This window comes from Aegilops tauschii, chromosome 1 (genome assembly GCF_002575655.3).
Source record: "Aegilops tauschii subsp. strangulata cultivar AL8/78 chromosome 1, Aet v6.0, whole genome shotgun sequence".
Lineage (NCBI taxonomy): Eukaryota > Viridiplantae > Streptophyta > Magnoliopsida > Poales > Poaceae > Aegilops > Aegilops tauschii.
Genome location: NC_053035.3, coordinates 159,958,356 through 159,978,068, shown reverse-complemented (window position 1 = coordinate 159,978,068; position 19,713 = coordinate 159,958,356). Strand labels below are relative to the sequence as shown.

At 43.5% G+C, this 19,713-nt stretch overlaps 1 protein-coding gene across 1 annotated transcript; it reads right to left on the bottom strand.

Annotated features, from left to right (window-relative positions):
• Positions 1–18,618: 18,618 nt before the first annotated feature.
• Positions 18,619–19,311, bottom strand: LOC141027881 (uncharacterized). The gene has a single exon (XM_073505449.1). It carries the CDS (start codon positions 19,309–19,311, stop codon positions 18,619–18,621), a length of 693 nt encoding a protein of 230 aa, XP_073361550.1.
• Positions 19,312–19,713: the final 402 nt, after the last annotated feature.

Below are 19,713 nucleotides of genomic sequence, written 5' to 3'. Positions count from 1 at the left end.
AACTTACGAGCATCCTTGAAGAGAGTAGGCCAATAAACCGGATTGCAATACCTTATGTGCAGTTCTGTCTCCAGCGTGGTGTCCTCCATAAGCCTCGGAGTGACACTTGCGTAGGATCTGTTCCTCTTCATGTTCAGGTACACAACGTCTAATAATACCATCTACTCCTTCTTTATAAAGATGTGGGTCATCCCAGAAGTAATGTCTTAAATCATAGAAAAACTTTTTCTTTTGCTGGTATGTGAAACTAGGTGGTATAAATTTAGCAACAATGTAATTAGCATAATCAGCATACCATGGAGCTGTATGAGAAGCATTTATGACATTTAATTGTTCATCAGGAAAGCTATCATCAATATGTAGTGGGTCATCAAGAACATTCTCTAACCTAGACAAGTTGTCTGCAACGGGGTTCTCAGCTCCCTCTCTATCAATAATATGCAAATCAAATTCTTATAGCAAGAGAACCCATCTAATAAGTCTAGGTTTAGCATCTTTCTTTTCCATAAGGTATTTAATAGCAGCATGATCAGTGTGAATAGTTACTTTAGAATCAAAAATATAAGGTCTGAACTTATCACAAGCAAATACAACTGCTAAGAATTCTTTTTCAGTAGTGGCATAATTTCTCTGGGCATTATCTAGAGTTTTACTAGCATATTGAATAACATTTAATTTCTTATCAACTCTTTGCCCTAGAACAGCACCTACAGCATAATCACTAGCATCACACATAATTTCAAAGGGTAAATTCCAATCAGGTGGCTGAACAATAGGTGCAGAAATCAATGCTTTCTTAAGTATTTCAAATGCTTCTACACAATCATCATCAAAGACAAATGGTATATCTTTTTGTAAGAGATTAGTCAGAGGCCGAGAAATTTTTGAGAAGTCCTTAATGAACCTCCTATAAAAACCGGCATGACCAAGGAAACTTCTTATACCTTTGATGTCCTTGGGACATGGCATCTTTTCAATAGCATCAACTTTAGCTTTATCAACTTCAATACCTCTTTCAGAAATTTTATGCCCCAAGACAATACCTTCATTAACCATAAAGTGGCACTTTTCCCAAATCAAGACAAGATTAGTTTCTTCACATCTCTGCAAAACTCGATCAAGGTTGCTCAAGCAATCATCAAAAGAGGATCCATAAACGGAGAAATCGTCCATGAAAACCTCACAAATCTTTTCACAAAAGTCAGAGAATATAGCCATCATGCATCTTTGAAAGGTAGCAGGTGCATTACATAAACCAAAAGGCATACGTCTATAAGCAAAAGTACCGAAAGGGCAAGTAAAAGTGGTCTTAGCTTGATCATCAGCTGACACAGATATTTGAGAGAAGCCAGAATAACCATCTAGAAAGCAAAAATGTGTATGTTTGGATAATCTTTCTAGCATTTGATCAATAAAAGGTAAGGGGTAATGATCTTTTTTAGTAGCTTTATTTAATTTGTGGAAATCAATTACCATCCTATAACCTGTAATAATTCTTTGCGGAATCAATTCATCTTTATCATTGGGAACGACAGTAATGCCTCCTTTCTTAGGGACACAATGGACAGGACTTACCCACTAACTATTAGCAACGGGATAGATTATACCTGCCTCAAGGAGCTTTAATATTTCCTTTCTTACCACTTCTTTCATCTTAGGATTCAACCGTCGTTGGTGATCAATAACTGGTTTGGCATCTTTCTCCAAATTTATTTTGTGTTGGCATAGAGTGGGACTAATGCTTAAGATCATCAAGAGTATATCCAATAGCAGCACGGTGCTTCTTCAGAGTTTTCAATATTTTTTCTTCCTCCTTCTCTGAAAGGTTAGCACTAATAATAACATGATATATCTTCTTTTCATCAAGATAAGCATATTTAAGAGTATCAGGTAATGGTTTAAGTTCAAACACGGGATCACCCTTGGGTGGAGGAGGATCCCCTAGGATTTCAACAGGCAAGTTGTGTTTCAGAATAGGTCCCTGTTGAAAGAACACTTCATCTATTTCCCTTCTTTCATTCATAAACATATCATTTTCATGGTCTAGCAAATATTGTTCTAAAGGATCACTAGGAAGCACGGCAATAGAAGCAAGACCAATAATTTCATCTTTACTAGGCAATTCCTCTTCGCGGCGTTGTCTACGAAATTTAGAAAAGTTAAACTCATGAGACATATCACCTAGACCAATAGTAACAACATCCTTTTTGAAGTCTATCTTAGCATTAACAGTGTTTAAGAAGGGTCTACCAAATATAATGGGACAAAAGCTATCTTGTGGGGAACCAAGAACAAGAAAATCAGCAGGATATTTAGTTTTCCCACACAAGACTTCAACATCTCTAACAATTCCAATTGGTGATATAGTATCTCTATTGTCAAGCTTAATGGTAACATCAATTTCTTCTAACTCAGCGGGTGCAATATCATGCATAATTTCTTTGTATAAGTCAATAGGTATTGCACTAGCACTAGCACCCATATCACACAAGCCATGATAACAATGACCTCCTATTTTAACAGAAATAATAGGCATGGCTACCACATGTCTATGTTTATCTTTAGCACTAGGTTTAGCAATTCTAGCAGTCTCATCACAGAAATAAATAACATGCCCATCAATATTATCAGCCAAGAGATCTTTAACAATAGCAATATTAGGTTCAACTTTAACTAGCTCAGGAGGTGTATAGGTTCTGATATTGCTTTTACGAACCATAGTTGAAGCTTTAGCATGATCCTTTATCCTAACAGGAAAAGGTGGTTTCTCAACATAAGCAGTAGGAACAACAGGATCGTTATAAGTGATAGTCTTTTCTTCAACTTTAATAGGTGCAACTACTTCTACTTCTATGGGAGGATGATATTTAAACCACTTCTCCTTAGGGAGATCAACGTGAGCAGCAAAAGATTCACAAAAAGAAGCTACTATCTCAGAGTCAAGTCCATATTTAGTGCTAAACTTACGGAAAACATCGGTATCCATAAAAGATTAACACAATCAAACTTAGGTGTAATACCTGACTCCTTACCTTCGTTGAGGTCCCAATCTTCAGAGTTGCGTTTAATTCTTTCCAATAAATCCCATTTGAATTCAATAGTCTTCATCATAAAGGAACCAGTACAAGAAGTATCGAGCATGGTGCGATTGTTGTCAGAAAGCCGAGCATAAAATTTTTGAATAATCATTTCTCTTGAGAGCTCATGATTAGGGCATGAATATAACATTGACTTAAGCCTCCCCCAAGCTTGAGCGATGCTTTCTCCTTCGCGAGGCCAAAAATTATATATGTAATTACGATCACGAACGAGATGCATAGGATAAAACTTCTGATGAAATTCCAATTTCAATCGTCAGTAGTTCCATGATCCCATATCATCACATAGCCTATACCATGTCAATGCATCTCCCTTTAAAGATAAAGGGAAGACCTTCTTCTTGATAACATCATCGGGCATACCTGCAAGCTTAAATAATCCACAAACTTCATCCCCATAGATTAGGTGTAAATCGGGATGCAATGCTCCATCTCCTGCAAAAGGATTAGCTAGCAGTTTCTCTATCATACCCGAAGGAATTTCAAAGTAGACATTTTCATTTTCAGTAGGTTTAGTAGGTTGAGGAGCAACTCTTTGCTCTACTGGTCGAGGTGAAGATACCCCGAACAAGCCCCTCAAAGGATTATTTTCCATAGTAACAAGTGACAGTAAATTTCAGCACACTATATAAATTTTTCCTTACCAAATTCCACCTACCAAAGGCGCTTCACTCCCCGGCAACGGCGCCAGAAAAGAGTCTTGATGACCCACAAGTTTAGGGGACCTATCGTAGTCCTTTCGATAAGTAAGAGTGTCGAACCCAACGAGGAGCAGAAGGAAATGATAAGCGGTTTTCAGCAAGGTATTCTCTGCAAGCACTGAAATTATCGGTAACAGATAGTTTTGTGATAAGATAATTTGTAACGGGTAACAAGTAACAAAAGTAAATAAAGTGCAGCAAGGTGGCCCAATCCTTTTTGTAGCAAAGGAAAAGCCTGGACAAACTCTTATATAGAGGAAAACGCTCCCGAGGACACATGGGAATTATCGTCAAGCTAGTTTTCATCACGTTCATATGATTCGCGTTCGGTACTTTGATAATTTGATATGTGGGTGGACCGGTGCTTGGGTGCTGTCCTTACTTGGACAAGCATCCCACTTATGATTAACCCCTATTGCAAGCATCCGCAACTACAAAAGAAGTATTAAGGTAAACCTAACCATAGCATGAAACATATGGATCCAAATCAGCCCCTTACGAAGCAACGCATAAACTAGGGTTTAAGCTTCTGTCACTCTAGCAACCCATCATCTACTTATTACTTCCCAATGCCTTCCTCTAGGCCCAAATAATGGTTAAGTGTCATGTAGTCGATGTTCACATAACACCACTAGAGGAGAGACAACATACATCTCATCAAAATATCGAACGAATACCAAATTCACATGACTACTAATAGCAAGACTTCTCCCATGTCCTCAGGAACAAACGTAACTACTCACAAAGCATATTCATACTCATAATCATAGGAGTATTAATATGCATAAAGGATCTGAACATATGATCTTCCACCAAATAAACCAACTAGCATCAACTACAAGGAGTAATCAACACTACTAGCAACCTACAGGTACCAATCCCTGACTTAGAGACAAGAATTGAATACAAGAGATGAACTAGGGTTTGAGAGGAGATGGTGCTGGTGAAGATGTTGATGGAGATTGACCCCCTCCCGATGAGAGGAGCATTGGTGATGACGATGGCGATGATTTCCCCCTCCCGGAGGGAAGTTTGCTCGGCAGAACAGCTCCGCCGGAGCCCTAGATTGGTTCCGCCAAGGTTCCGCCTCGTGGCAGCGGAGTCTCGTCTCGAAAGCTTGCTTATGATTTTTCTTCGGACGAAAGACTTCATATAGCAAAAGATGGCCACCGGAGGGCCACCAGGGGGCCCACGAGGCAGGGGGCACTCCCCCACCCTCGTGCCCAGGGTGTGGGTCCCCTCTGGTATTTTCTTCGCTTAGTATTTTTTATTATTTCCAAAAATAACTTCCGTGGAGTTTCAGGACTTTTGGAATTGTGCAGAATAGATCTCTAATATTTGCTCCTTTTCCAGCCCAGAATTCCAGCTGCCGGCATTCTCCCTCTTCATGTAAACCTTGTAAAATAAGAGAGAATAGGCATAAGTATTGTGACATAATATGTAATAACAACCCATAATGCAATAAATATCAACATAAAAGCATGATGCAAAATGGACGTATCAGCGTGGCTCTGCCAGCGGGCCTGCACGGCCCATCTTCGCCAGCAAGCACTCAAGACCCTCGCGAGGGGCCAAGCCTCGCGAGGGGGACGACACAAGACCTCCTCGGGAGCGGCCTCACCAGGCTACCTCGCGAGGAGCGGAGAGATCAAGGCAAGGCGAACCTCGCGAGGATCCAATGACGCAAGTCATGACGACCGCAACCAGGCAGGCTCCAGGCGGGCGCCCGCGCGCGCAGTGTCCTTGTTCCCTCATTGGTGCTAAAGGGGCAAGCGCAGGCGCGGAGTCCCGAGACATCAGACAAAGGTTTCCATATCGGTGCAACGAGACCAAGACCGGCAGGACGGAGGTCACTGTGGAGCCCAAGACGACGCCACCACCAGAGCCTTTGGCAGGCGAAGACCGCTTTTGTCAGGATAAGCTGTACTAGTTGTTCCCCTTCAGAATTGGCTGTTGTGGGATCCCTTCCCGCTCAATATTTGGGAAGAGGACCCGGGCCCCTATAAATAGGACTAGCCACCACAGAAGAGGGGGACGAAAACCCTTCTCCAGCTCACCAGCACAAGAACACCTCGCCTCAGGAGGTTGTTCTTCCCCTTGTACTGTTCATCCCCAGCCCAAGAGGCAATCCACCACACACACTGGAGTAGGGCATTACACCACGTCGGTGGCCCGAACCAGTATAAATCTTGTGTCTCTGTGTTCTTTGGGTTCGGCGAGTTAGTCCACTAGATCGTGGAGTGCGAGAGCTTGGGAGAGGAGAGATCTTTGTGCGCACCCCAGTGTTCAAACCTTGAGGGTTTTGCCGGAACCCGTGATCCGACGAATTGCACTTCACATAAAAGGGCCTGATAATGAGATATATGCTAACTTCCTCGACAAAATCATCTGTCCAAACTTTGTTTGAAGTAAGTTTTCTTTTCAACTATCTGCATGTGGACTTACCCAGCAATGTCAAATGAATTGTGTAGCATTTAAGCAACCAATTGTTATTCCCTTTTCTTACTATATTCCTACCTAATAACTTCTAGTTACCAATACACTTTTCCATTGCCCTATTTTAACAAAATATTCCCTGTACTCCCATTTCTATCAGAAAGCGCATCTGACAAGGAGACTCCGGAGGTGGAGAACGGGGCTGCCAACAAGCAGAGGCGGGGCGAGCTAGAACCGCAAGCGACTCCAGCAGGCCTAGACTTCATCAGTAGCCTCCCCGATGATATGTTGAAAGTCATCATCTCCCTCCTCCCAATCAAATATGGGGTGCGGACAACCCTCCTTTCCCGGCAGTGGCACCCCCTATGGAACTCCAGCCCTCTCGACCTCATCGACACCCACGAGCTCTGCCTTGGCTATCGCAAAAGCTTGGATGCGTTCTCCAAGATCCTCGGCAGTCACCTTGGCCCAACCAAAGGCCTTAGAATGGGCAAGTTCTGTTCCAATGGCAAGGACCGAGCCAAGCTTGACGACTGGTTCCGATCCCCCCGTCCTAGATCAGCTCGAGGAGCTCACTTTTGATGATGGGCATATGCGGTCGCTGCCAACGTCTGCACTCCGCCTCGCGCCCACGCCGCGCATCGCCAAGTTCAGGAACTGCCATTTCTTGCCCCTTAATGACAAGCCTGCTCTTATTCTACCACGACTGAAGCACCTCGAGCTCGTCGTCGTCTGCCTCTCAAAGGGTGACATGGAGCGCCTGCTCCGTGGCTGTGCTGCACTCAAGTACCTTCATCTTCAGGCGACCAATGGGTTGAGTACCTTCCACATCACCTCCATGACTCTCCGGACTATTTATGTGTGTTGCTGGTGCGGCAGGAAGACATCACAAGATGTGTACCACGGTATGATCATTGAGGACACACCTGCACTTGAGAGATAACTTGTAGTTGATCAAGAAGGTCCAACAAGAATCAATGTCATTTCTGCGCCGAAATTGACAGTGGTGGGCTACTCGTCTGACAAATACTCTGAACTTGTTATTGGATCCACACCCGTTCAGGTACAACAGCCGCCTTCTACCTCTCCTTCTACAAATTAACATTGTTTCTAATTTTGAAGATGTTTGTTCGTCTGTCATTCAGAAATTGATTCCGACAAGCTTGACCCCGAAACTGCGCACAGTGAAGGTCTTGGAACTAGAATATATCAGCCCCGACATGGAGCAAGTTGTCAGTTTCCTGAGATGCTTTCCGTGCCTGGAGAAGCTATATATCGAGGTGATGTTCCTTTCCTATTAAATGTTAACCATAAGGGAGTTCAATTTGTGACACCTTTTTCCAAGTTTACAATGACAATGTACTACGATTTCTGAAGGTTCTTTTGGAGGATTTCAGTACATACATGCCCCCCCATATTGGTTGCTTGATCCATATGGTTACAATCAAAGCATTTCTCCTTTGGATTCATCTGTACTAGTTTTCTTAGGGAACTTTTCATCCACTCCAACCTCTTGTGAAGAAGGCATCATTTTTCTAGAATGTAATCAAATGCCCATGTTAATCATGTCAGATCGAAGATGGCATGTTAGTGCATTTTAAAATTCCTGCAAACCAAATAGGTCTGTTGTAATGTTCAAAACTGCATGTAGGCACTAACACGTTCTCTTCTTTTGCAGATAAGATTAGGCCCAATGGTGGATAATGTGATACAATATAACAATCACGCCGAATGCCTAGATCTGCATCTCTCAGAAATTACTTTGAAGAACAACCGAGGGACCTTACCGGAGATTATATTCGCCAGGTTCTTTGTTCTCAGAGCAAGGGTGCTGAAGGAAATGAGGTTTGCCCTACATTTATTTCACAAAAATGAATGGTTTGTTGATCAGCGCCGGCGCCTACGACAGGATGGAGTAGGCTCTAAAAATGCAGAGTTTCATTTTGGAACTTCATATGAAAGAGTAATCGGAAGTCATTGTGTCAACCCCATACATGACTTCTCAGTGGTTGGCCCCTTTGCAGAATTTGTGAGGTTTCGAAACTAGACTTAGAAGCGGTGATATTAGTTTGAACCTCTCTGATATCCATGTTCAGCGGATAAGCGTGAGCGTTTGCAGCTGATGAGCTGAATTTCATTTCTAATATCAGTTTGAACCTTGTAATCTTCGAATTTGAGCCATATAACTCTGGAATTTGAACCTTGTAACATTTCGAGCTTTTGTGGTACAATCGTTGAAATGGCATCGCATGAGACTCGTATATTGCTAGCACTATTTTGACCTTAATATGCAATGGTCTTAGATTTTATTAACCATTCTCGTATCAGTTTACCTTGTCGATCTCACAGCACACGATATGTATAGCTAACTCGACTGCAATCTTCGACATTATTGCACACAGTTGGTTTCTTCCACCGTGTGCACTGTAGAGCACATAATTAATTATGGCACTCGAGTGTCCATCATCACCCTTCTGTGTAACTTTGACCTCATCACCCAAGGGTAAACTTCTGACCAAAGTCATTCCACACACTTCGTTTTTACAAAGCTTTTTGCCAATAAACGCCCACGATTTGTCCATCTTCTAGACGACGCGTGGCCAAACTAGCCGGGCGGGAAGCTTGCGCGGTAAACAGCGCGGTAGCGCGAGAACAGGCTCACCGACGATACATTTGGCGCCTCTTCGAGTCCACGCGTGCGGTGCGGTGTTGTCAAGCGTGCACTGGAATCCTCCGCTATGAACGCCGTGACAAGACATGACGATTACAGGCCGGTCGGCCCCCATTTATTACAGCGGCCATTTAACCTACCCTTGTGTCTCTTCAACCTTTCGATCGCGCCCCACCATTGCAAGAAGCACACCCACCACGAGAAATTCTTCAAGGGTATGCGCGGCTCCAATGGCGCTCCGAGCGGCTGCCGACGGCGAGCAGTAGTTCACCATGCGTGCCGTGCTGGACACCCACAGAAGGTTCATGGACCTCTCAGTGGTGTACACCAATGACTCGGTCTGGGTGGAGCACTCCATCCACATCATGGAGCTGTTGCTTGCCGCGGAGAAGTACAAGGTGGTCGGGTTCGACCTCGAGTACACCCCCGCTCGTGCCGGGTCTCGTCCCAAGGTCGCCGTCGCCCAGATGTGCGTGCGCCACCACATCCTCGTCTACCACTACTGCCTGGCCACAAGGCCTTGCGAGCGTTTTGCCAGGTTTGTCAACAACCCTCACTACATGCTCGCTATGGTGGACATCACCAACGATGTAAAGGCACTCAAGAATTCGGGCATCGCCTGCCAGAATCTTGTCGACATCCAGGGCCAATACAAGATCTGGGGCAGCAAGGAGCATGAGAAGGACTCACTGGTTCACCTCGCCGAGGCCATCACCGACCCCTACTACAGAGACATGAATGATTCGTGCAACAAGGACAAGTGTGCCTGGCACTCAGCCTGGATGGAGAAACTCGAGAAAGCTCACGTCGTGTACGTGGCCAAGGAGGCGTACGCGAGCTACGACATGTACAGGCAGATCATTGACATGAGGAAGTGCCTCCTTCCCCAAAACGGCGAGGGATCCAGCCGGAAGCAGAGCAATGGCAAGCGTCATCGCAACAATAAGTAGATGATTAGATCCTCGTTTCTCCTACTTTAGTATGCATGTAATTGCTTTCTTTGGTGTGTGGAAATGTTATGTGTGTAGTCACTTGTGTAATTGTATGCTTAATTTGGTTATGCAATGCTGTCTTTTTAAGTATATATGTTGATGCTCTATAGACAGAGCGTAGATGTTGTGCGGACAAAGAAAATCACATTGCACACGGACTAAACAATGGAACCCGTTGGTGGTGTTTTCATCAATCACTCACAATTGTATACCAGCAATCGTTTGCTCACAACACACACGGCTTGTTAGCAGTAATCGTATGTGTTGTTATCGGTCTTCGCACACGTTTCCGATTACAAACCTGTTTGCCTCGTATCAAACACATCTTGTTCATTTGAACCGTTTCTGTTCTCATGTCTCAACGCAAACAGTTCATCCGAGTGAACCGCATGCCGTATATCGCACACACCTTTGATCTGGCTGACCGTTTCTTTTGTGTTGCCTAATCACAAACAGTTCATCCGAGTGAATCGTATGCTGTACATCGCACACACCTTCATCTGGCTGCCCGTTTCTTTTGTTCCTCCTCATCGCAAACAGTTAATTGAGTTGAACCGTGTGCCCTTCATCGCACACGCAACTAAAATCTGAAGCGTGTTTGATGCATCCTCCATCGCAAACGTTTTGCACCTTTTTTGATGGTTTTTTACACCACCATTTGTGATTATGGCATCGCACACAGTTTCATCGAAGGGTCTCTGATCATAGTGTCGCGTTAGCAGCATCCTGTAGTAGTGAGAGGACATCTAGTGGGCCAAATAAGTACCGAAGAGGGAGCCCAAGGTGAGCACAAGACACCAGGGCGCACCTGGAGGCCCAGGCGCGCCCTGGTGGGTTGTGCCCACCTAGGTGGCCTCCCACACCGCCTCCTTGCTCTATAAATACCCCAATATTCCAGAAACCCTATGTGAGTCGATGAAAATCAATTCCAGCCGCCGCAAGTTCTAGAACCACCAGATCCAATCTAGACACCATCACGGAGGGGTTCATCATGCCCATTGGTGCCTCTCCGATGATGTGTGAGTAGTTCTTTGTAGACCTACGGGTCCGTAGTTAGTAGCTATATGGCTTTCTCTCTCTCTCTCTCTCTCTCTCTTGATTCTCAATACAATGGTCTCTTGGAGATCCATATGATGTAACTCTTTTTACGGTGTGTTTGTTGGGATCCGATGAACTTTGAGTTTATGATCAGATCTATCTTTTTATCCATGGAAGTTGTTTGAGTCTTCTTTGATCTCTTATATGCATGATTGCTTATAGCCTCGTATTTCTTCTCCGATATTTGGGTTATGTTTGGCCAACTTGATCTATTTATCTTGCAATGGGAAGAGGTGCTTTGTAATGGGTTCGATCTTACGGTGCTTGATCACAGTGACAGAAGGGGAGCCGACACGTATGTTCATTGCTATTAAGGATAACAAGATGGGGTCTATTTCTACATAAATAGATCTTGTCTACATCATGCCATCGTTCTTATTGCATTACTCCGTTTTTCCATGAACTTAATACACTAGATGCATGCTGGATAGCAGTCGATGTGTGGAGTAATAGTAGTAGATGCAGGCAGGAGTCGGTCTACTAATCTTGGACGTGATGCCTATATAATGATCATTGTATGGATATCGTCATGATTATTTGAATTTCTATCAATTGCCCAACATTAATTCATTTACCCACCGTTTGCTATTTTTCTCGAGAGAAGCCACTAGCGAAATCTACGGCCCCCGGGTCTGTTCTTTATTATATTTGCCTTTGCGATCTATTTTTATTTGCTTTTAGTTTCAGATCTATTAATCCAAAAATACAAAAATACCTTGCTGCACTTTATTTTATTTGAGATCTATTTATCCCATCTATCATATTTTTTATCCCGTCTACTTGCCAATTTCTGGTGCCATTACCCGAAAGGGATTGACAATCCCTTTAATACGTTGGGTTGTGAGTATTTGTTATTTGTGTGCAGGTGTCGTTCACGTAGTGTTGCGTGGTTCTCCTACTCGTTCGATAACCTTGGTCTCATCACTGAGGGAAATACCTACCATTGTTGTGCTGCATCATCCCTTCCTCTTTGGGTAAATACCGACGTAGTTCAAGCAAACATCATATACCAGCAGCAGCTCATAGCAATTCATCATATAGCAGCAGCAGGAGCAGCTCATAGCAATTCTTCATATAGCAGTAGCAGGAGCAACTCATAATATAGTAGCAGCAGCTCATAGCAAATCATCATATAGCAGCAGCAGCTCATAGCAATTCATCATATCGCAGCAACAGGAGAAGCTCATAGTAATACATCATATAGCAGCAGCACCAGCAGCTCATAGCAATTCATCGGATAGCAGATCAGAATGAAAATTTGGCAAAAAATCAGAGGAGATCCTCACCTTGTTGGATGAGCTCATCCTTCAACAGCACCTCAAGGCCATGGCCTGGGAGGAGGGGAGGGGAACGAGGTGCCTTCTGCCAGAGTGGGACATCGGTCGTAGTTGTGCGGCGACCGCCGGAGTAGTGCCTTGGATGAACCATAGTGGAGCAGCTGCTGGAGACCATGAGAGAGGGGCGGCGCTAGAGGAAGGAGCAGCTGGGGAGATTGGGCCCTACCCGCTGGCCATGTAGCCTAGCTGGACAGAGCACCGTCGAGGAGCAGGCCAGATGGGACCTATGGCAGTGGCTTGCTGGAGGAACCCTAGCGCTGCAGGCAGGGGATCGAGGTAGAGGGAAAGGGGAGAGGAGATGCCAGCTGGCAGGGCAATGAATGCTTGCGTGTTTGTTTCTACTTGAGGGTCAGGTGTGACGCGGGCGTGAGCAGTGGCATTTTGAGTGTAATATAGGCAGACAATAGAATCATTTTGCTATTCCCCTTCCCTTCAATTTTTAGTGAGCTTCTACGTGAAGCACCCCCCTAGCGAAATAAGTTAAGCCCAAGCCCATAACTCAAAAATGAGTTCTTTACATCTTTATGGCTTATTTTGACAATAAGCTCTGAAAAGGTGGAATAGAACTGGCCCTTAACATGCAATTCAATTGTGTGTGCAATGATGAATCACTCCTGCCTTCTATAGTGTACATTTAGGCATCATACATGGCATAACCTAATACATGTGCATTTCATTATAGAATCTGAAATATGCAATGTTTATGTTAGTTCATACGTTGCACATGATGTTTAAATGCCCCTTAAATCTGGTCAGTGAAGTGATGGTCTTTAGGCCTCCTTCTATGCTTCTTTTCTTGATATGTAACTCAGTGTTGTGCAAGATTTGCTCACACATCTGTTCAATTGCTTGTTTGTATCAGCCAGCCATACTAGGACTATTTTCTTTGATTACTTGATGTTCTTGACCTAACAGAGCTTGTCAACGATTTAAACACTAAGGGTTGCTGTAGTGGGGCTTGTATGACTCATAGGTGACATAAAGGTTTGGTTGTACACTAAACTAGGCTCTCCAAGAGTACCTGGAGGTCCAGTTCGAAGGCATGCCTAGTTTTTACACAGCGAACACATATTAAATGCTCATTTCACTGTGTGCAAAAGATGTGGCATGTTTCATTATGTGGTGTTGTTTTGTTATAAACTCATCCTATGGTGTTGTTCACAGACTAGAAAGTATGCATATTTATCTTCCAAGGAGACCAGTAACTAGTTTGTGTCACCTTGCAGAGGGGGTGCAATGAAGATAAGATTGAGAATTTCCAAGTACAAGATGTTAGTAAGGAGCCTTGAGAGAGAAGGTGGAGCAGCGCTGAGCCTGTTCAACCAATTATGGCAAGTCGTTGTATTACAATTACCAGGACATCTTATTTGTCTGACATTGTGCTTGCGTAGGGTTCTTCACCTGTAACCCAGTCATTGGGCCATTGATTAAAACTCCTCCGCTCACTACTATATGATGTTCTAACTTTTTTGTAAATCGGATGTATGTAAACACATTTAATGTGTTTGTTCACTCATTACGGATGTAGTCTACTTTTAAATATCTAAAACATCTTATAGTAGTGAATAGTGTGAAACTGCTTCCTGCTATGGTAGAGTTGTCGACGTCATAAATGTCATAACCAAACGCATATTCACATCAGTAGCCTCCCTATAATTACTAGGATCTTGATTACATACTAGTCAAGATACTTCATAGGGCAAACAATGTTACATTACTTGTTCCTTTATATAGTACTAGCAAGATGCCCGTGCATTGCACGGAACATCAAGATGCATTTGTATGAGTAGTTTATCTTGTAGGAGAAAAGGATGAACGAGGGAAGGCCTTATTTGCAAATGTGGAGAGGGGTGTTGGTATCTTTTTGCAAAATTGTCATGGTTTCCTTCCTATCCGTTAGATATAAATCGGACGGCCTATATTGCAGGATGGCAGGCACACCATCATTACTCTGCTTTTTTTATAAGAGTAGAGAAATGTAGCTAGGCCATGGATGTTATTGAGGCGTGCATGTATGCATGCTGCCAACTCAATAGTTCAATTGCTTGTTTGTTTTAGGCATAGTTAAATTGCTCTTTTCAATTGCTTTGTTTGTCCTCAGTTAATGAGATGCCCAAACAATGATGCCTGATGTTGGGTACTTGTATAACTATTAGTTGACATAATTAAAGGCCTTACCATTTAATTACACTAGCGAAGTGTGCCTAAAGCTTTGAAGTCTATTAACCAACTATTACTACATGAGGCTCAGAATCTAGTTTATACGAGGCTAATGATTGCATAGTTTTGCTTGATGTAGTAGGTTTGTATGAATCCCTTTGTTGTTCATTATACTCCCTAAGACATTAATTTAGCTACATAATGCCCAACTGCTTGCTTACTTATACGCAAGATATATATATATGTATATATATATACAGCCGGTCTATTCTGCTAATATTAGCAGAATAACTATTCTGATAACACTTCCACTGCACGCTCAACAGAAGCGAACTGCATGTTCTTTACGCTGCACACTGCAGTGCTACACGGGAGAACTGCTTCATTTTCTGGCGGTCCGCCCGCGTGTTCTGTGTGGAATCGGGTGTTGTGGGATGATTTAATTTGTTTATGGATGTCAGTTGACCTTTATTCTTTGTAATTTACAGGAAAAACGACTAAAATATTGGTAAATCGAGGGATTTGGCGGGCGAGTTTTGCTTTGTTCGTTCATGTTCGTGTCGGAATCGACTTTTTGGCGCTCGGATGTTGTTTGTTAGTCGGAATTATTTGATATCGTTCGTTTAATCACACCTTTTACTCTAGAAATTGTGTAATTTTTAGGAGTTAGTTTTCAGCTCCCGCGAATTTGGTTGTGTGGGCGGGTGAGTTCGTCCGCTCCTTTGTTGTTGTTGATTTTCTGGATTTTGCGCCTCGATGTGTTTTTGAATCTTGTAATTAGTGTCGCTGTTGGTTTTAATTCATTGTATTGCGGGTATAATTCTCATTCTTTGATTTGCAATTTTTAAATAAAAGTTGATGCTGTTCGTCTAGTTGCCGTGTGTTCGATGTAGTTTTTTGCGGGGTATTTTTCGATAGTTTAGTTGTTGGACAATTTTTAGGCGAGTTATGTAAGTGCGATTGAATTGGCACCTCTGTTAGTCTACAACATATCTGTATTTCTACTGCTTTAATTTTATTGTTGTTGTTCTGGCATACGATGTAGTGCACTGCATTTTCGTTAGCAGTGTACTTCGTTTTAGCTGTATTACAGTGGTCATGGCAGCTTATGAGATTTCTCTTTTCTTAAACTGCATTCTATGTCTTAGAGGACTGCATAATATGCACTTTCGTACTGCATTAGCGGTATGGTTAATCTTCTATTGTGCTATTAGAATAGATGGTCCATTATATGCTTTTGTTAGCTGAATAGTTATTATGACAATTTTTTTGAACTGAATACTATGAGAATTCTTTTGAACATCATATGTTAACTGCAAAGTTTCGACCATTCGCATTGCATTGTTACTGTTCAAATGACTGCTTTTTATATATTTAGGACCAACTATGTGTTTGAGAGAACTGCATTACTGCCAGCAGCAATTTGTCAAAAAATGGGTGATAAAATGATGCAGATGAGGTTGCATACTTTAAATAGGCACCGTTCAAAGTGTCTGGTGGACATAATTTTAAAAGCGTCCAGCATTAGCAAAGCATTAGAAATATGCCACCGATGGCTTGCTTCATATTTTAGACTGCCTACAGTGCAAATATTTTGAACTTCATGGAGTCTTCTTCTTTGTAGAAAAACAGCATGGCCACTTCTCCAACCTCAAAGCCATTCTGGCAGACAAATTCTTTCCAACCAGTAGTTATGTTGATGCATTGTTCAGAGTCGATGTGGTAGTCAGCTTGCATGTCTCCATACCCATTCTTGTGTTCTGTCTCCAAAGTAACCTTCCCTGAACTCGGAGCAGGAAATTTTACTGTGGATGGCAGTTTCTGCATTTTGGAAAGGATGGAAAAAGAATGTTTATAAGTAAATAACAATGTATGAACATATATATACCCATTCTTTATACTTAGGATGATCTGTTTTATGTTGAGTTAAATATGTACATATATATGACTACTATTTTTTATAAAGTAGTTGCAATGTATGAACAAACTTATATACGGAATTGACCTCTAGCCTTACTAGGATATATATTATACTGTAACATGTTTGTACTGCAAGGTCATTTACAGTGTACTTCGCTAGCATGTTAACAGAACTGCAATACTGATCTACTGACCCTCATTTTTGTTCGTGTGTTGTGGTACTGAAGAAAAATAGGTGGAAGCATCTAGTCTTAATAGCTAACAAACCTGAACAACAATACAAACTATGTTTTGTATTTTGTTGACACTACTGAACAAATTGATTGAACTATATATTCAAATGTGGATTTGTAGGTAGATTATGTCCAAAATTGTGAGGGGAAAAACATACCCAACTTTCCTGTAGATCTGCGGTTGTGAGGCGATGAAGAAATGGCGGCTGAAACCCCCTGTTGGGTATCATCAGGCACCCGAGCATGCTGCGCCACTCGGTGTTGGTGAGCTCTAGACCTACTGCGTACACGCATGTGTCCGCTACCGGTGCCATCCTTGCCAAACACCCGCACTTACAGTCCATGGCGGGTTCAGTGGAATTCCAGAGAAGAGCTGGGAATGGGATGAACCCTAGATCTACGATTTGAAGAAAAAGAGGAACGGGGGAGGAGTTGTGTTAGTCTGGAGCACGAATGGATACGTTTTATGCAACCAATTGACCAACGGAAGTAATAAATGTTTGTGGTTGGTGTTAGGTGGCGGATTGGTTCTGATTCAGTGTCCGCGAATGCATTTGAGTAGCAAGAGGACTGCTTACTTGAAAATAGAGAACTGCATTGTCATATCAAGACGAACTGCGGAACGCGTGGTTGGGCTTGCGTTTGTGTATGGTATGTGGGATTTTTTTTAAAAAAATTCAGTGGCCTCTCTTTTTGTGTGTTGGGCCTGTGTTCGGGGAGTGAAGACGCATTGGGCCCAAGTCGGCTTGTGAGCACGGCTGGTTCCCGGTGCGTTGTGTGCGGCCTAATGTTTAGTCCCACCTCGCCGGCGGAAGGCGCGCCCGACCTGTTTATAAGCGCTGGTGAAGCAGCCGTATCGAACTCCTCTGGTTACTTATTTGGGCGCTTATACACGACGCTCGCTGCTCTATGCTCTCTGACCTGTGGGCCCATGTGCGCCCGGCCCCACGCATCGTGGCTCAGAACGACTCGCCTGCCGTGGGCGCAGACCTACTACGAGACTGGCTGGGGCCGGCTGCACCTGGGTGGTCAATTTTGTTTCTATTTTTTTTGAATGTTAGGGCGTGCACTGCTTAAGCAAACCATCCTTGCACTGCATTGATCAGTGTTCTGTACTGCATGTGCACGCATTCCGTACTAAATGTTCAGTTCTCATTTTTTTGTTTTCATGTTTTTGCTCTGATGTAATCTTTTTTCCAATGTAGTGCAGTGCACTGCTTAGTAAACATACTTATACTGCATTGATTATGTTCCTGTACTACACGTTCATATATTTCTGCACTACATTTTTTTCAATGTAGGGGCGTGCACTGCTTTGTAAACCATCTGTGCACTGCGCTGATCAGGGTTCTGTACTACATGTGCACGCAGTCCGTACTGCATGCACAGTTCTCATTTTTTGTTGTCGTGTTTTTGCTCTTATGTAATCTTTTTTCCAATGTAGGGGAGTGCACTGCTTAGTAAATCATTCGTGTACTGCATTGATTACGTTTCTGTACTGCACGTTCATATATTTCCGCACTACATATACAGATCGCATTTTTCTTTTTGTGTTTTTTATCTTATCTATTCGTTTTTCCAAATTTAGGGGCGTGCACTGCTTTGTTGGGTATGTGTAAACCTCATTTGATGGAGTCTGTACTGCATTGGTACACAACTTGCACTGCATGCGTCCTATTTGCACACTGCTCGAATCTAATGATACATGAGCAAACAACAGAAAACAAATTATCACAGGCACTCTGTACGACAAGTTCATCATCAGCGAACTAATTTCAACAGAAAGCAATCTTACATAATCAAAGTTCACATCATTACAAGCGATTCTTCATGGCAAGCAAACTAAGTTCAGCAAAAGCAAATGATCACAAGCAAACTAATGATAAATAAGCAAACAACATAAAGCAAATTTGATGATAATTCTAAAACGACGCTGGCATTGTTGGCTCTTTGGCCGGCACCATCTTCTTCTTCACCAGTTAGTGTCTCCCCATCCCCAACTGCTCCTGGCGCGTTTCTTGGGGGGCTCCTCCTTCTCCAGCTTTGCACGGCGAAGCCCGTCCTGGGTGAGGGTGATGCGGTTCCATATCTCGTACGCTGCGTAGGCGTCCTTTGCCGCGTACTCGATGTGCCTCATAGACAGAGGCAGGGTGGCCCAGCGCTTGTGCTCGTCGTCATTGTTCTTCTTCTTCATGTTGTTGTAGTAGTCGTCGATAAGCATGCCGAAGACGTCTCCAAGGGAGTCCAACTCCTTGGTTGCCTCGGGCACCCTCCACTCCTTCTGGATGTCGACGAAGTTGGTGACCTCCAGATTGACGCGCTCTAGCCTGGTTTTGTCGCCGTCGATGGAGAAGCCTGCAAAGGTGTACCTGGGGTCGGCGAGGAAGTTGTCAAAGATGGTGCACCTTTCAGCGGCACTCAGTTGGAAGAGCAGCACCGGGTGTTTCTTGCCGATGGAGAGTTGGCAGAGGGCGGGTTTCTGCGTCGCTTCAGGCTCGTTGTTGTACTCGAGATCAATGCCGACGATCTTGTGGCGCTGGAGGCTGAGGTGGCGCTCGTACTGCGTGAGGGTGATCGCCATCTGCTTCTTGTCGTTGGTGTGGATGACGTGCAACTTGGTCTTGCCGTGGGCCTCCACATCCTTGTACTCGTCGGCGAACGCCATCGCCGGTAGTAGGGCTTGGTGTTTTGCGTGGAGATGGATGTGATGGAGCGATTTGGTGGCAGCGCAATGGATACTTGTTGTTCTGAATGAGAAGGCCTATGGCAGGGGTCTGAATTTAAGGGGAGGGCGCGGTGTGGGATGGCCGCATCGGATGAACTGCATGATCTCGGTGACGATGCGGTTTGTGCAGATCGTGGGTTGGTGTTGCGTCTGTGATCGTGGGCTTGTGGCGATGGAACCGCTCTGATTGGGTGGTTGTATGCGAACATGGTGTTTTTAACGTGTTTTTTTTATTTTTGATCAGTAAATTTTTTAAACACCACTATCTGTGTGAACGGGCATTTTGTCACGTTTATATGTATCCTGCGTGATAATGAAACTGCATTGGTTAGAGTACCGCAC